Genomic DNA, 17699 nt, shown 5'->3' with positions numbered 1-17699 from the left:
TTCAAAGTCGTACTATAGGGATATCTGTCATATACGGATTTCCACTCTCACCGGTTAATTTCTTCTTTTACACGTGCTTTTGAAACTTCCTGTTTAAACATCGCAAGTTTTAAAATTGTTTTTGAGTGAATTAAACTTATTTTAACAATCATGAAGCGTTCCAGAATCATTTAAAGCAGTTTCTTCTTCTCTTTGATGATGGAAAATAGGTTTTCTCAAGAAAATACCGCAAACGATCGCAGAGGAATTGAAACGTACAAGTCAAGTCGGCACCTGGTTAAATTGGCATCTAGTCAAATCGGCACCTATTCGACGTCAATTCGGCATCCAATAATATTTGTTATAATATTTTCTATTCAATTAATTAATTACTGTTACCAAGTACATAGTGAATATGTTGTTGTGTATTTTGGTAAACAACGAAACGAAAGTGAATATGTTAAGTGTATAAAGGTAAACAACGAAGCCCTTACCAAAGCTGTTGTTTTAACAATAAGACAATTTGTCTAATTGTATTATTAAAATAAAATGGAAAACTATGAGTCCCTTTCAATAAATCAAACTTTCATGCCAAATAATTAGCAAATTTAAGGTGTTTTTTTTCAGTAAAGTTTAAACAGCATTAAACAAACAATCCTGTAAAATGCTCAACTGGTTAAAATAATGCAGAAAAATACCCAATATCTCATGTATTAGTCCAAATAATTATGACGTCTGTCAAGGCTATTTTATTATTTTTCTGGGACGCCTTCCTACGACGTTCGTAGGAAGGCGTCCTAGAAAAAAATTAACATAGCCTTGCGGTCATAGGAAGGTGTTCCAGAATAAAATTAAAAAAGCCTTGCCAGACGTAATAATTATTTGGACTACTCATATATATATATATCATTAAAAATACACCAAAAAAGTCATTTAGTTGAGAAAAATAAATATATACAAAATGTACATGAACACCTAAAAATGTGAAAGTTAGTATTTAACTCTTTTTGCTTAAATACTGAAAAAAAATCTGGCAACCCCTTTCTTATTTTTACCCTATTGCTTAAAATACTGTTAAAAATATATATTTAACATGGGTGACGAATTGACTATATCAGGTGTCGATTTTAACCAGGTGCTGATTTGTCCATGTGCCAATTTAACTAGGTGCGGTTTGACTAGAATTCTTTGACAATTTTAATTCAAATTCAAGTTGAATAATTGGAAAATCATGGTTGTTGTTTTAAATTGCTTTGGTGTAAATACTGAATGTATTTATAGCTTGGTATGAGTAAAACATTGAAGATTTTAAAGGAAAAAACACAAAAGATAATTGTTTTTAACAGCTTGGTCCCTTTGATCTGAAACAACGAAACAATAAAACATAGAAACCAAAATATAGCAATCCACTAATATAACCAAAACATGATAAAATTTATTCAACACAAAGAAAAAAACATAGTCAGAGTATCGCTTCATTTTGAAACAAGTCAATGAAACAAAGTTATAGCAATACACTTACCAAAACATGATTAAGAGTTATTCAACACAAAATAAAACGTTGACAAAATACCACTTTATTTAGAAAGGATTATTATTATTTTTAGCAATACCCTATCCAAAACATGATTAAGATTTATTCAACACAAAAACAAAATTGCTGTCTCACTTTATTTTGAGACAATGACAACAATTATACTTATAAGAAAACACTTGCTTACAGAGTTATTAAACACAAAACCAATTAAGATTGGGTGCGAACATGTAGGGTGTGAAAGTGAAAGGGGGTGAAAATGAGTGGGCGCAAACATGAATGGAAGCGAACGGACCCGGATTCAGACTATGTACCAGTGAGAAATATACAAGCCTTTCTACGGTATTTATTTGTACAATTCAGCTAGTCTTGACCTATTCATTTGTCTTAAAAAACCAGCCAGTTGTCACCTTCACTTCACACACACACACACACATATACGAATATCAATTATATGCTCACCATACATGTTGCATTGTTAAACTAATTACGGTATGTGAAAATCAAGACTTGCATAAAAACTATCCCAATATTAGAAACAGTGGCGTCATTTTTCTTCAGAGCTTTCAGCTCTTTGATTAGAAGAAATTAAGACATTTCACTTGCTAATATTTTTGGTTTGCAAACTTTATACATCATTAGGTTTTATGCTTATTGTTGATATTTTAGTTCATTCTCAAACAAATTCGTTACCATCAATTTCGGGTTTCTACAGGTAATGTACATTGCATTGTGTTTTATATTTCTTTGCCTGCATGATATGAGCCATTTTATAAAAGGTGGAAGTTTCCCAATATATCAAATAATAACATTAACACATGAAACAACAATTGAAAACGTTTTTTTTTTTATAGATTGCAGTATAAAGACAATAATAGTGCATTGACTTGATATATCAACGATATAAGGATTCGGCCCGAAACGGGGAAAAAGCTCGGCAGTGCCTGGCATTTCCCTGTTTCTAAGCCTCATCCTTATATCATTGATATGTCAAGTCAATGCACTATTATTGTCTATTTAAGGAATGACTGTAATATTTTTTCTGTCTATGAAGAAATAACATTAAAAATTTGGTGCACACTGAATAACGCGCGTAGCAGGTTATTTAACAGTGTGCACCACATTTTTTATGTTATTTCGAATAGACAGAAAAAATATTACAGTCATTTCTTATAATTTAATTCTAAATTCCATTTTAAACTGTAGAAAACCATGAAAAAACGTTGATGACATCACGGTCACATGACTAAATTATGTCTATGGGCTCATAACAAAATAACGTCAGCCAATCAGAAGACACGTTACATCCAAAATTAAATTATATGCATGTACTTTAACTATATACAACAAGTAGACTTGAAAGGCACCAAATATAAGGTCATGAAAAATGTGTGTATAATAAAACATATTTATAGAATTTGTTTTCTTGGGGGCATTGGAGATCTGTCAATAAAATACTATTCAAAATTTTAGGAAATTGCAACAGTCTATTTTTATACCTAATATACTACAATAATTTATAATGATATAATAGTCAATTTATCTCCACAATATTAGATCAAGGCCAGTTAATTGTTTATTTATATAATCAACTACACCTTAATCAGTAGATGAACTCTTTGACCTTTACAATTGGTAATGTTTATATGCAATACACATATCTGTTATTTTCTTATATAAACAAAACTAAAACTTTAACAGGAAATTAACATTCATGGAATTTAGAAGGTAATGCCATTTGTTTTATTTTTTATTAAACTGAATTTAAAGTTCTAATTTTTTTTCTGACCTATTTTGGTTTATAAATTTATCAGAAAAAGTTTGAAGTCTGAGTGAAATTTGGATTAGGGGTGTTTCTTTATCTTATTTGACCTACATGTATATATTTCACTTTCTAGAACAAGTACATTTATTTTTTTTATTAAGAATAGGTGCACTGTATATAATTATTATAATTCATGAAAGATCAAGGAAAATGATTACTTATCAATATGAAATAAAGTTTAACTTCTTACTCGGTCTCAATAAAAGGTTTTAAAAAAAGATTGTGTCCAGAATTTAGCTCATTTTCTTTTCAGCTATTTCTTGCAAAATAGAAATGTAATATGGTGTACAAATTCATGACACCAAATATGTAACAAATTGCACTGGATAAAGCCTTAAAGCAAAGGAACAGTGTATTATTGCTGTTCTTCATCTTAAATCAGTTTTCCTGTTGAAGGTTCGCTCTCAGTGGTATTCATAAATTGAGTCATAAAAATGACTATCAGGTATAGTGCTGAAAGGTGTTTTAAATACCAATAAATCAATAAATCAATCAATATAAGCTGATTTGTGCTTTGAACAAGGTATAAGTATGATGAGAGTGCAAAATAAAGTTTAATGACTGAGGGCCCAGATGCCCTATTTTGAGAGATTTCAAATCAAATTGCATGATAACTTACCCTCCTTGCAGCAGCTATTTGGAATATGCAGACAGATGGTTTAAATTTTTACACCTATCCAACTTACCAGTACACATGGTACATGTACTACTTAACAGTTGCAGTCCAAATGTTCAGTGCCTTCATCTTGGAGGAATTGTGATATTGCAGAAGCTATTTATAGGATGTACTGTTTAATAAGTTTTTAGAGAAGAGGGGAATGGATAGCAAAGATGTTTAATATAAACCTGCTAGAGATATTGGCCACTGGACAATTTGAAAACAACAATCAATCATGTATCGCTAATTAATTAAATCTGATCAACTTGATTTTGATAACCTTTTAAACATTTGTATCTTTTCAGAGCTCTGGATTTCAAGATAAAGTTGAAGTTCATGTAGTCATTGGTAACGAGAGTTGTGACCTAGATTCTGCTGTTTGTTCAGTGGTGCTAGCCTATTTTCTAACACTTGTAAGTATACTTGATTATTTGATTGGCTTATATGTGTTTTTGGTATGTAATCTAGTTTAATAGCTTGCAACAAAACCTTTATGAAATGCCAGTTTTCAATGCAACACAAGTTGACAAATGCATTTTTGATATGAAATCTTAATTTTGACTAATAGCATAACGTTAAATATGAAATGGAATTTTTCAGTGCAACACAAGTTGATATATTGAAATTTCTTGGTAAACCTATATTTGGTCTGAATAATTAAGAAAATGTAAATGCATTGCTACTGAAGCAATTGATTTGAACAACAATTAATTGTGTAGAAATGTTGTTTTGTTGATGCTCAGCTGAATAATTGAAAGTAAACATCAATAAGTAATTGATATTGTATATTTAATACATTTAGCAAGTCATTGGGAAATGCTATTGAGGAATTAACTTTTTTTCATTTTGTATTGTTTTGTTTCTACTACTGCATTTATTTTGTGAAATTTGCACACAAGTCATGTGATATGAGAGGGTGGTAATGGGGGTCCCATCATGACAAATAAAGGTAAAAATTCTAGCCAAATAAAATTAGCGGTAATTTTTGGTGCATGACGATAAAATGTTCACTTTCTTTCAGACGATAAAAAATTGACTGATTTTAACAATTCACGTTCAATTTTTCCCAAAAATGACGGTAACGATAATTATTTGACACCTTTGACAAATCACGATAAGTATATTATGACGATTCACGATAAAATTTTAACCAATTTGACGCTAAATGTAGCTGAAAATGACCGTTTGACGCCTGACGGTAAAGGACATTACTACCCTAATATAAAACAACAAGCTTACAAAACAATTTTAAAAACGAGATGTTTTATATTATTTAATTGTATAAACCATATAATTAAGCATACATAACTACAATTTAAAAGAAAGTAAACTATTAAACTTTTGTTGAAACTGTATCAAGTTTTTGTTAAGATAAATTTAATTTTTAATGTGATTTTTTGTTATAAGACCTCAGGTACTAAAGATATTGTCTTCATCCCAGTGTTAGACATTCCACAACAGAAATACCATCTTCGGACAGAAACTACATTTCTACTTAGGAAGCATGGGATATCAGATGAACTTTTGACCTTCAATGATCAGATTGACCTTGATGACCTCCATAGACAACTCAAGCTGAAGTTATCATTGGTCGATCATAATATCTTACCTCAGAAGTACATTGGTTTGGATGATTGTGTTGTATCCGTGACTGACCACCGTCCACAAGTTAGAAAACAGGATAACAGGTTGGTGTCATAATATTTAGAGGTTACTTGAGGAGGTAGTCCTAGGTTAAGGGAAATAACTCTTAAAATCATCAGTACGTTTGTGTCAACCATTTTCAAAAATATATTCTAAGCTTCTAGGTTACATAGATTATTTTCAATCTGTTTCAGGTAAATGCTTAAAATACATTGATGAACTTGACTTTTATAAACGCTTAACTGATTTAAAGAGTTATCTCCCTGAACCAAGGTCTACCCCCTTAATTTGTCAACATCAATTGATCCTATTTGATGGCTGCAAGTTTAGTTGAGTCTGAAGCCCATTTTTGGATTTACCCTTAGGCCAAATAAAAATATATGTGTGGTTCCAGTAACCCTATCGTCCCTACTTTTTCGGCTTAAGAATAGCCTACCCTAAAGATTTTATTGTCATTTTTCATTAAGCACCGTTAAAGTCAGAATGTTGCTCCTATAGACTCAATGTAAAATAAAATATTAAATAAAAAAAATCCCTACTCTAACTTTTTTTCAGATGTCACTGGAACCATGCATACTTTTTTATTTGGCCTTATTAATCATTCTTGAACTCAATGTACTGTGGATTCATTAATATTCGTTGGATACAAATTTTCGTGATTTTTGAGGTTACCTTGGAACCACAAATTCTATTGAACAAGTAATTACAAATTTTCTATAAGAATGTATGCAGACTTTTGCAAAACCACGAAATCAAATATCCATAAGAATGCTAGTTTTTCTCAATCAACGAAAATTGAAACCTTCGTAAATAAATGAATCCACAGCATGAATACGTGAAGAAGCTATATACTGTAAAACAACTACTTTTTGTGTGTGATTTGTTTTCGCAATCTTCCCCAGTAGAAAAATAATGGGAATACAAATCATTGTGAACATGTAAAACTTTGCTTTTTTCTTAATTAACTACATCAAGTTCATTTTATGAAATCATGAAATTAGATTGCTGTGAAGTGGGCTAGAAAGGCCTAAATGTGAAATAAGTTTCTGTGTAAGTTGGATTACATTAATCAGAAGGAATCTTAAAAGGAATAGCCTAAAATCAACGAGGGTGGTAAAGGGGGGTGCTGGCACAAAAAAAAACGTGAAATAAGACATAATTTCACGTTGAACATGAAATAATTTCTGTAATGAACATTGCACGAAAAATAAATACTTTTATGTGAACCTTTTGTGACTGAGTCACTGTCTTCTTGTATATATTAACTCTTTGTTTTACTTGATATTCCCGATTTAGTATACACATTTATGATACAATTGGTTTACGGCTTTTAAAAAAGTATTTCTTGACGATCACTGCCAAGTGTTTGAATTTCATTTGAAAAATACCAAGCACACAAAATAAGACTGAAAATTACGATGCACGTAAAATTAAATAAGCAGAACATGTTGAACGAGGCACCCGTCTTGCACGACTGAACGTCAAATAAAAAAGTAAAAACATGCTGAACGTCAAATAAAAAGCGGCGATCACCCTCATCAATGTGGGTCAACTTTGCCTGAAAGAGTTTGAACCTAAGTTTCAAAATTTATCAATTCACCTTTTCATAATCTCATTCATTTTGGTTACGTTTTCAAAAGCATACATCAAAATGTTCTAACCTATGGAAATTCAATCATTGACGTAAAGCTATTTTAATTCTGGTGTACGAACAATGAGATTACCCATAATTCTTTAGATTCTAAAACGGCAAATTAAAAATTAAAACATGCGTGTTATAAACCATTGCTGTACATGCACTGACTACTCAGTTGATGATTCCCTTAAATAAATTATCATTGAATAATATCAAGAACTCTGAGGCATTCTTTTATCAAGATTAATGTCAGATAATTTCATTTTCAATATTTATCTCAAAGACCTTTCGCAGCAAACGTAGAAGAAGGATTCTCCAAATATTTCATTGAGAAAATAAATAGAATTAAGTCCCCATATTCTATGTGACAAATCTAATTTACCTAGAAACCACAACCTTTCCAATTACATGGATTAGGTCTTTGTCTAAGAATCTGCAGAATCTCCGATATGTTGCATGCAAATACAAAGATTTGACCAAAGTTGATGGATTGCTCAATTCTTCTTTTGTTAGCATTTAGAGTGGTAATTTGATAAGCAGTTTTCAGTGAAACATTGAACAATTATTTTTTTCTCACTTAAACAGAAAAAATCAATTCTCTAACCTTATTGATGGATAATTTGTTTAGATGAAGTGTGAATTAAAAAATATGGTGACATCTTAGAAATTGTTTTATGATATGAAGGATTGAAGTACCTTTAAGTTTTAATCTTGATGGTGATATATTTTGTGTGATGACAAATAACGAGGAATTTAAATAAGAAATATTAGATAGAGAGTGGATGTAGTAAAAGATCAATCGTCAGGTTATATTGGAAATTAATTGATTATTAAGAATTAAACAAAGATCGTGATGATGGTAGGTAAATTTTTTATATATTGAATTCATAAGGGGAATTAGATTTTTTTTTTATCTTCTCACAATTTAAAGCTGATCTTTACTTCCTGAGCCAAATGTTTGCAGATTATTTCTCTAATTCTAAGCTGATATATCCTTTTCCTGACCTGTTGATTATTTTTATTTGATTAACAACTCAGTTCTTCATTGGTCATTTTGCCTGAATTTCCTATGAGGAATTTACGAAAAAAGTGACCATGCCTGATGATGTTGCCCTGAAAAAAAAATATAAGTTTGTCTCCATAATGTCTAAGTATTCTAAGAGAAACAGATTCTAGCACAAAAACTTCAGTGTCTCCAGTAAAATATATTGTCAGACTATTATGATTGTTGTTTTTGCACTAAATCTGTTGGAGGCGTACTGATTGATATTCATATTTATATTTGGCCCTGAACTAGCTTTTAGTACCTATAAAAATTCATATTGCTACTGTCAGAATTTTCCAGATAAGATTTGAGAACTTCAAAACACATTTAACTTTTCCATATTTGTGCACTTGTGGCAAGCCAAGACCATGTATTACAGTGGATGTCATTGGTTTCTTTTTGTCATTACTCATTTTGTTTATTGTTGTATTGTAAATCAAGGTTAGATTGTTTATTTTGAATCCTTTCTAATTTTTCATACTAGGGACTTTTTACTTTTGTAACTTACAGTATATTATATATAAATCAACAGCTCTTGATGGGAAAAAAATCTGGTTGGTTTTTGTAGCAAATTCTGCTGGTCCTCACTGTTATTACTATTGCAAGTTTTGAAAAATAGTGTTGGTCTTTTGACAGATTTTTGTAGTAAGGACCTTTTGGACTTTTGAACAGTATTACTAGTTTTGAGCTGAAGAAAAGATATGGAACAAACATATTTACAGCTACTATTTGTTATAATTGTAGTTGGTTTACAATTTTTCTAAAAAATTACTTTACAAGAATCATAAATACATATAAATTAACACCAATTCCTTAAACATATCTATTTTGGTTCTTTCTTTTCAGTCATGTCTGAAAAACCACTGCCTGGAGAAAATCTTGTCTCTTTTCATAGAATATCATCATGTCGTATTAGTCTTCTGGCTAATTGAATACCATAAACAAGACTTAATTGTATAGCACGGAGGAAATCTTATTATCTACTGAAAGATGTTCCCGTAAAATAAAATGTTGAAGGATGATCCCTGAGGTAGAATATTGATTGGGGATGTTTTACGGTGACCTTTATGACCTCATTCATTTGAATACTATGCTGTGATACAGCCTTTTTGCACTGATGCAGTTGAAATGTAAAAAAGAAGATGTGGTATGATTGCCAATGAGACAACTCATCACAAGAGACCAAAATGACACAGAAATTAACAACTATAGGTCACCGTAAGGCCGTCAATATTATGCAAATTTCAATCAATCAAACCTTTAAAAATTTATGTTTTTTCCCCAACTATTTACAAGGTTTGTAAAGAGGGTATGTACTTAGTATAATAAAAATAAAAAGAACCTTTTGGGTTTGAAAGAAAAGTTTTATATAAAATGGACACTGTGAACACATTGCATTCTAGCAATATGCACAAAATATGGTTAATTGATATTCAGGTTCCAGTATGCAAGCACATGAAATAAATATTGCAAATACATTTAACTAAATAACCCTGTACCACCCCCGTTTTCTTGTCTCTTTTAGTTTGTATTATTGGATGATTTAAAAAAAAATGATTTAGAAATTGAAATAGAAAGGAAAGAAATATTTTAAAAATTTCTGAATGATTAGAAAATAATTAACTATGTTAAATTGCACTTTTAACTCCTAATTCCTATTCCAAGTTGTTATGCAATCATGAAAAAATTGTATTTGAAATCAAGTCATGTGTAACAGATGATCATTTCTAATCAAAACCTTCAATAATTTACATTAGCAATTCCCTGTTTGAATCCAATTTGTTTTCTTGTATGTGCAGTGATTTGAAATGAACACACAGTGCTTAGGAAAGATTACTTGTTGAAACATGGGCACCTGATATCACCCAAAGTGTTTTTCAGGGTTAGTGTTACCGATTTTAGAGCTGTAACTTTTGCGAAAATGTCTAGGAGTATTATATGACCAATAAACTTTTTTTCTCTTGTTTCTTGGACCACAAAGGGGGTGCGCACTATACACAAATGCGCACTATACATACCAAAAGACGGTACTCCATCTTTATTTTATCTATGTTGTGTTTTGTGTGTCCTTGTTTATCGGATTGTCTTTTTCTTTGTTTAGGCTTTGTCAGTTGATTTTCAACTTATGAGTTTTATTGTCCCTTTGGTATTTTTCACATCTCTTTTGAAAAGTTAGAGTGAACAAACTGATCCTTTGGAAGTTTTGAAAAAAATATATTCTCATAATTTTTCTTTAATTTTTCCTCAAAAATCAACAATATTTTGTAGCATTCACTTAAATCAGCTGATGTAGGGAATTTATTAATTCGTGCAACAGCCACATTATTTATGTTATGTTTTCCATCAGCGAACAATTTCTGTTGACTTAAATGGTATAAAATGTGAGCATACCCATTAATTAAAGATTTCATTTGACAGACTGTTGTGCTGCATTCTTTACAATAGGAAATAATACCATGTTGATTGATGTAGAATTTACATGCTGGCTTTTGTTGTGTGCCTGTTTGTTCTTTGAATTGTCTCTATGTTATTGATTTACAAATTCTCTACATTTAATGTTCAAAAAATATATCTGAGCAATAAATCATGGTTTTAGAGCTCGAGAGAGATCAAAGTAGAATGTTTCAAGAAAATACTAGTATCTGATTGTAAGAAACCTATTATTGTCTTTTTATTTGTCTGTTTTTGAATTTTTTGTATGGATTATTTTATATGGTTCTACCTGATATCATAATCTTTATTGTTTGTTTTTTCCCAATGAAGGCTACTAGATGTTTACCTGAACAATGTCTTATTGTTTAAAAATGTTGGAAATATTATTTTTTTATTTCCTGATTGAGTCTTTTCAACAGAAACATTTTTGTCTAATCAGTTTATTCTTTTCCTATTTGTTTAAGGTCTGTGTTCCCATGATAGAATTAACAACACAAGATTTAATCTGTCCTAGTTATATGTTCTCATGATTGAATTAACAACATGAGATTTAATCTGTCCCAGTTATATGTTCTCATGATTGAATTAACAACATGAGATTTAATCTGTCCTAGTTATATGTTCTCATGATTGAATTAACAACATGAGATTTAATCTGTCCCAGTTATATGTTCTCATGATTGAATTAACAACATGAGATTTAATCTGTCCCAGTTATATGTTCTCATGATTGAATTAACAACATGAGATTTAATCTGTCCTAGTTATATGTTCTCATGATTGAATTAACAACATGAGATTTGTGTCTGTTCTTCAGTTCCATGCTCCCATGAACGAATTGACAACATGAGATTTGTGTGTTATTTTATTCCATGCTCCAATGATTGAATTGACAACATGGGTTGTGTGTATGTTTTAGTTCTATGTTCCCATAATTAAAATGACAACATGAGATTTGTATATGTTCTTGTTCTATGTTCCAATGATTGAATTGACAACACAAGATTTTTGTTTGTTCTAGATCAATGTTCCTATAATTAATTTAACATGTACAACATGAGATTTGTATCTGCTTTAGTTCTCTTTTCCTATGATTGAAACATCGTTACATTAGATTTGTTTCTGTTCTATATCTATGTTCCCATGATTGAAATAACAACATAAGATTGTGTCTGTTCTAGTTCTGTGTTCCCATGATAGAATTAACAACACGAGATTTGTATCTGTTCTAGTTCTATGTTCCCATGATTGTATCAACAACATAAGATGTGTTTCTGTTCTAGTTCTGTGTTCCCTTGATTGTATCAACAACACAAGATGTGTTTCTGTTCTAGTTCTATGTTCCCATGATTGTATCAACAACATAAGATGTGTTTATGTTCTTGTTCTATGTTCCCATGATAGAATTGACAACACAAGATTTTTGTTTGTTCTAGATCAATGTTCCTATGATTAATTTAACAACATGAGATTTGTATCTACTCTAGTTCTCTTTTCCTATGATTGAAATGACAACATTGTTACAAGAGATTTATTTCTGTTCTAGATTTATGTTCCCATAATTGAAATAACAACATAAGATTGTGTCTGTTCTAGTTCTGTGTTCCCATGATATAATTAACGCCATGAGATTTGTATCTGTTCTAGTTCTATGTTCCCATGATAGAATTAACAACATGCGATATGTGTCTGTTCTAGTTCTATGTTCCCATGATGGAATTGACAAAATGAGATGTGTGTCTGTTCTAGTTCTGTGTTTCCTTGATAGAACTGAGAACATGAGATATAGTTCTTTGTAATGTGGACTTTTCCAGTAATTTAGATTAAAAGACAAAACCATTTTATCTAATGATTGATGACAGCGTTTATAATTTCTCTTTATGTCTCCTCTGTCATGTGATTTATTGATTCTAGAACTTTCTTGCCATGTTTGAAATATTAACTGTTAGTGTCCTTTTTAAGAGAAATGTCAAAACAACTTTTTCAGATAAATTAAATGTAGGCATTCATCTAATAGAATAATGTTAATTCTGAAATTATTGCATGCATTTATTATTACGATTTTGTCATTTTAGACTGAAATGCAATTTTAATTTTTTGCGATATTGTTTAAAATCCTGTTTAATTCAAATAAAAAATGAATATATGTGAGTTCAAATTATTGCGATTATAACCCTGTCACATTTTTCGCAATAATAAAAACATTGCAATCATTTCTAAATTTACAGTATAAACAACAAGCAATGTTTCCTGTTATGTGATTTTATTTTTTGATCAAAATAGTGTATTGTCTTAGATATTGCAAATTTAATTGATGGTATTTAAGATATATATAGAAATTACTGTGTATAAATTTGAAATTAAAATGGCAAATTGTTTTAGGTACTCAGATTTTCTTAAACAGGTGACAATACATTCAACAGATATATTTAAAGATATTTGGCATTGGATACCTTTTCTGTCAATTTGTTTATCGATTTTCTAATTTTGTGTGTGCCTGTTAGTTTCACATATTTGCAACATTTTGTTTTTACATTATAGCATGATGTCGCATAATAAATATCGCATTTATTCTAATAGCATTTTCTAAAACTAACCCAATGTTTAAATCTTACATTTTTGTCTGTCTTTAAAAAAAATGAAATCATTTTTGAACTACTGTATCAAAGACCTGTCTGATAAACATTAATTGCAAATTCTTCATGTAACAAAAGGCATTAAGATATGTCTTAACACCACCATTGTTGACTACTAATAGATATGCCCATAATCTCCTTTTATTCATGTGTGGGAGACTTGGAAATTCTTTTAAGGATAAACGATATATTTTATCGCCTTTCACATATGTTAAAAGATGATAAGACAGTAAGTAGAATTTTAGGTCCTTATAAAGATAAAAATGCATTAGTGATACAGCAAGAAAAACATTTTCAAACATTTAGATAATTTATAAATTTTTTAACTTTCAAAATAAATCATTTGCAGCAAAAGGGAGGAATTGATTCTATTTTTTACATCTAGATCTATAATCTTTTTGTTTTACAAATTTTGTTTCTTTCTTGAAATGAATATTATATGAAGATTGACTGATTGATGTAAATTGCTTAATGTCCAGTGGCAAATATTGCATTCATTATGACTTGGATGGCTAGTTGTCTCATTGGCACTCATACCACATCTCTTATATCTATATATGTTGAGAATGAAAAATATTTTAAAGACTATTGAGGCTTTATCCTGATTTATACTAGTGACTTTAACATTGATAAGGATCCAACCTTGTCTGACTGGAATTTGATTCTGATAATACATAATATTACTGTTCCTTGAGCAGTCTAGAATAATAATATAAATAAGAAGATGTGATATGATTGCCAATGAGACAACTCTCTACAAGAGACCAAATATGTAACACAACATGCAACCACTGAATTACAGGCTCCTTTCATTGGACAGGCACATACAAGAATGTGACTGGGTTAAACATGTAAGCATGATTCCAACCCTCCCTCTAATCTGGGACAGTGGTGAAACAGTACAACATAAGAACGAACTATAAAAACAGTTGAAAAAACCTTAACTCATCAGATGGATACAAGTATAAATACATACAACAAAAACACAGACTGTCCGTTTTAGAAGTTAATACTATCATGTAGTTATCACCCAGAAACTTAATGATATTGCCGTGTACTGTGTTTGAGTGAATTCTGGTAGGGAAATATTGGTACTGAAATCCATACCAAGCTTAATTCACACATTTTCTACTGCTCTACAATGGCTTCATAACACCTTAAAGTCAAGTCATGAAATTATCAATCATCAGTCTGAATTAACTCATATTTACCTATAGATCTTAATTTAATAAAAAGACATCTTACTCACTAGTGTCTATAATCCTTGACAGTGACAATCAATATTCATGATTTTCAATTTTTCATTATAACTTATAATATTGAATAAATGAAGTCTCCATGTCTTATGGTGACCAAGTATAATTATAAAGACGTGATCTGATATTGTCTTAAATACACAATATAATGTCTTCAGTAAACATTTTAATTTTGTTTTGATTTCTATAAAAAGAAGAAAAGATTTATTTGTACAGACCATGGAATTTTTGCTTCATTATTAAATTGTCAAATTTTAATTCGGTCAAAATGTTACCCCTTTTCACCCATATCAGACCCCAGCTTACACCTCTGGCTAAATATTGCATGAGTCAGAAAATTATTTTTAAAGATTTGAGAATAATTTTGTATTATCTATATTTGCATGTTGCTATAAATCTTTCTATCAAATCATAAAAAAATCGCTTTTTCCCAACGGAATTAAATATCTGTCCATCTAAAGCTTGCAGCTAAATATCGTTCTAAAAAACAGTTCTTCATGACTTCTAATAAACTTTAGGATTAACTTTTGACATTTTAGAATCAAATGAGATTTTGTCCTAATTAAAACTGACGACTGCTGGTCGTTTCTCTAAACAGCTAAGTGGCTCGTAGCAGTAAGCAATTGATAATTTTTCTCTTCAATTGAATTAAACGTTTTTTATCGAGTGAACTTTGATATTTTTTGTCTTCATTAGATTTCAGTGTTTGTCAACGAAATCAATTTCTTGTTAATAGATTATAAATAGGAAATTAGAAGTAATGATTTCTACAAGTTAGAGAAAATTCTAATATTGTCCAAATTAAATGAACTTCCTTACACCTGCAGCAAAAATGCAGATGATTATAAAACAAGATGTTGGGTATACTAGGTACATTTATTTGACAGTAACCCTACGACAAAAATAACCAAAACACACGTCAGTGACACGTGTCCATATAATAAGTCAATCTCTGAATCTTCTTTTTTCACTATTTACTATGATTTAATTTTTTTTATTGAAAAGTATTTATATTCCTTTTGAAAACAAAAGTTTATAAGGCAGGACTATCAGGGAAAAGGGATTTATATTCCTTCTGAAAACTAAAGTTTATAGGGCAGGACTATCAGGGAAAAGGGATAGGGCAGGACTATCAGGGAAAAGGGATAGGGCAGTACTATCAGGGAAAAGGGATTTATATTCCTTCTGAAAACAAAAGTTTATTGGGCAGGACTATCAGGGAAAAGGGATAGGCACAACTATCAGGGAAGGGATTTATATTCCTTCTGAAAACAAAAGTTTATTGGGCAGGACTATCAGGGAAAAGGGATAGGGCACGACTATCAGGGAAGGGATTTATATTCCTTCTGAAAACAAAATTTTATTGGGCAGGACTATCAAGGAAAAGGGATAGGGCAAGACTATCAAGGAAAAGGGATTTATATTCCTTCTGAAAACAAATGTTCATTGGACAGGACTATCAGGAAAAAGGGATAAGGCAGGACTATCAGGGAAAAGGGATTTATATTCCTTCTGAAAACAAAAGTTTATTGGACAGGACTATCAGGGAAAAGGGATAGGGCAAGACTATCAAGGAAAAGGGATTTACATGTATATCCTTCTGAAAACAAAAGTTTATAGGGCAGGACTATCAGGGAAAAGGGATTTATATTCCTTCTGAAAACAAAGTTTATTGGGCAGGACTATCAGGGAAAAGGGATATCTATATCTTCTGAAAACAAAAGTTTATAAGACAGGGCTATCAGGGAAAAGGGTAGAACCACAGCTCTATTTTGGACTATATAGGACACTTAAGTAGATGTTATAAATGACCAGAATACTCTATAGAGAATGGATATTTCATATGAACTCATAGAGTTTAATATTCTACATCTACTTGAATCCCTCACCACACCTAGAATAAATTAAGTTTGTTCACACAGTTGTTAAAATATTCAATTAAATGACAAATTAGAACTGAATGTGATGAGAACATGCTTTAAGCATGAAGCATATTCCATATTAGTCCATAAATATTATGACGTCTAGAAAGTCTAATTTTTTTTTTTTTACTTCAATGCCTTACTGCGACGTGAAAACATGGTACTGGTATTTGACCTATAAAGGTTAACTTTTACAAATTGTAACTTGGAGGGAGTTAGTTGTATCATTGGCACTAATACCCCATCTTCTTAAATATCTCAGTATATTGTTAAGACCTAGCTAAGTTTATTAATGACGATTGTATTTTGCGTCTTCTTAAATCTGAAAGAGCACGTTTATGGAAATACTTAAAGTTACAACTTTTAAGGATTTCTATTTACCATGCCTATATACTTCAGCTTAGAGCCAAATGAGGTATTATATTATGATACATTAAAAAGCCTAGATACAACACATGGAATGGTTATTGGGAGATATATGTCAATCTTCATTTTATTCAATACAACGGCTTTCCATTCACGCCACTATCGCTGTTATTCTAACAATTATTCTGGCATCAGTCTTTGAGGTCGTAAACTTTTTGTTCTTGTGGAAAGGAAATCATTCAATTATTTAAGGATTTGTCCTGTCTTCAAAAGACAAAACATGTTGAATGTTTTCCCGCCATCCTGTCAATTACGTTGTATTGAGTGTCATTGACATTGAACAGGGAAAAAATGTTTTCATTTATCAGGAGTAGAAAAACAACACATTATTGTGATGGCAATATGTTTATAAGTTAGCTGTTGGAATTAAAATCTGAGAAATTCAATCACATGGAAAAAATCTATCATGGGATTTATTGACGAATCGCCTAAGCTGACAGATTCAAAGCTTAAGGTAAAGTGCTGCAAACTAATTACTTAACATGTAGTAAAAAATTGTACTAATTAAATTTATTTATCGTCTGTTTCACTCATTTGAAGCTTTTAAAAAAAATGCTTTTCTAGCCGTGTTTATAAAATTCTTGCATATTGGTTTTAGTTTTTGATAGATATATATGCAAACTGAAAAATGTTTAATTGATTTCATCTTCCAAAAACAAAAGATATGTAAATGGGAACCTGTTTGATGTTGGTGTCTGATGTGTT

General features: G+C 30.6%; 1 protein-coding gene across 5 annotated transcripts in view; it reads left to right on the top strand.

The window, feature by feature from the left end:
- Positions 1-17699, top strand: part of LOC139496087 (protein prune homolog 2-like) — a 101022-nt gene that overhangs the window by 11880 nt on the left and 71443 nt on the right. For 4 of the 5 annotated variants that reach the window (XM_071284541.1, XM_071284539.1, XM_071284540.1 and 1 more), the window contains exons 3-4: positions 4302-4409; positions 5404-5684. In XM_071284541.1, coding sequence (XP_071140642.1) covers positions 4302-4409; positions 5404-5684 — 389 coding nt within the window. Of the gene's footprint in view, positions 1-3141; positions 3242-4301; positions 4410-5403; positions 5685-17699 lie in introns of those variants that run through there. The other variant, XM_071284542.1, reaches the window with a different exon arrangement.

Source organism: Mytilus edulis, chromosome 11, assembly GCF_963676685.1.
Source record: "Mytilus edulis chromosome 11, xbMytEdul2.2, whole genome shotgun sequence".
NCBI classification, from domain to species: domain Eukaryota; kingdom Metazoa; phylum Mollusca; class Bivalvia; order Mytilida; family Mytilidae; genus Mytilus; species Mytilus edulis.
The sequence above is the reverse complement of the archived record's forward strand: the minus strand, read 5'-3'. Positions and strand labels throughout refer to the sequence as shown.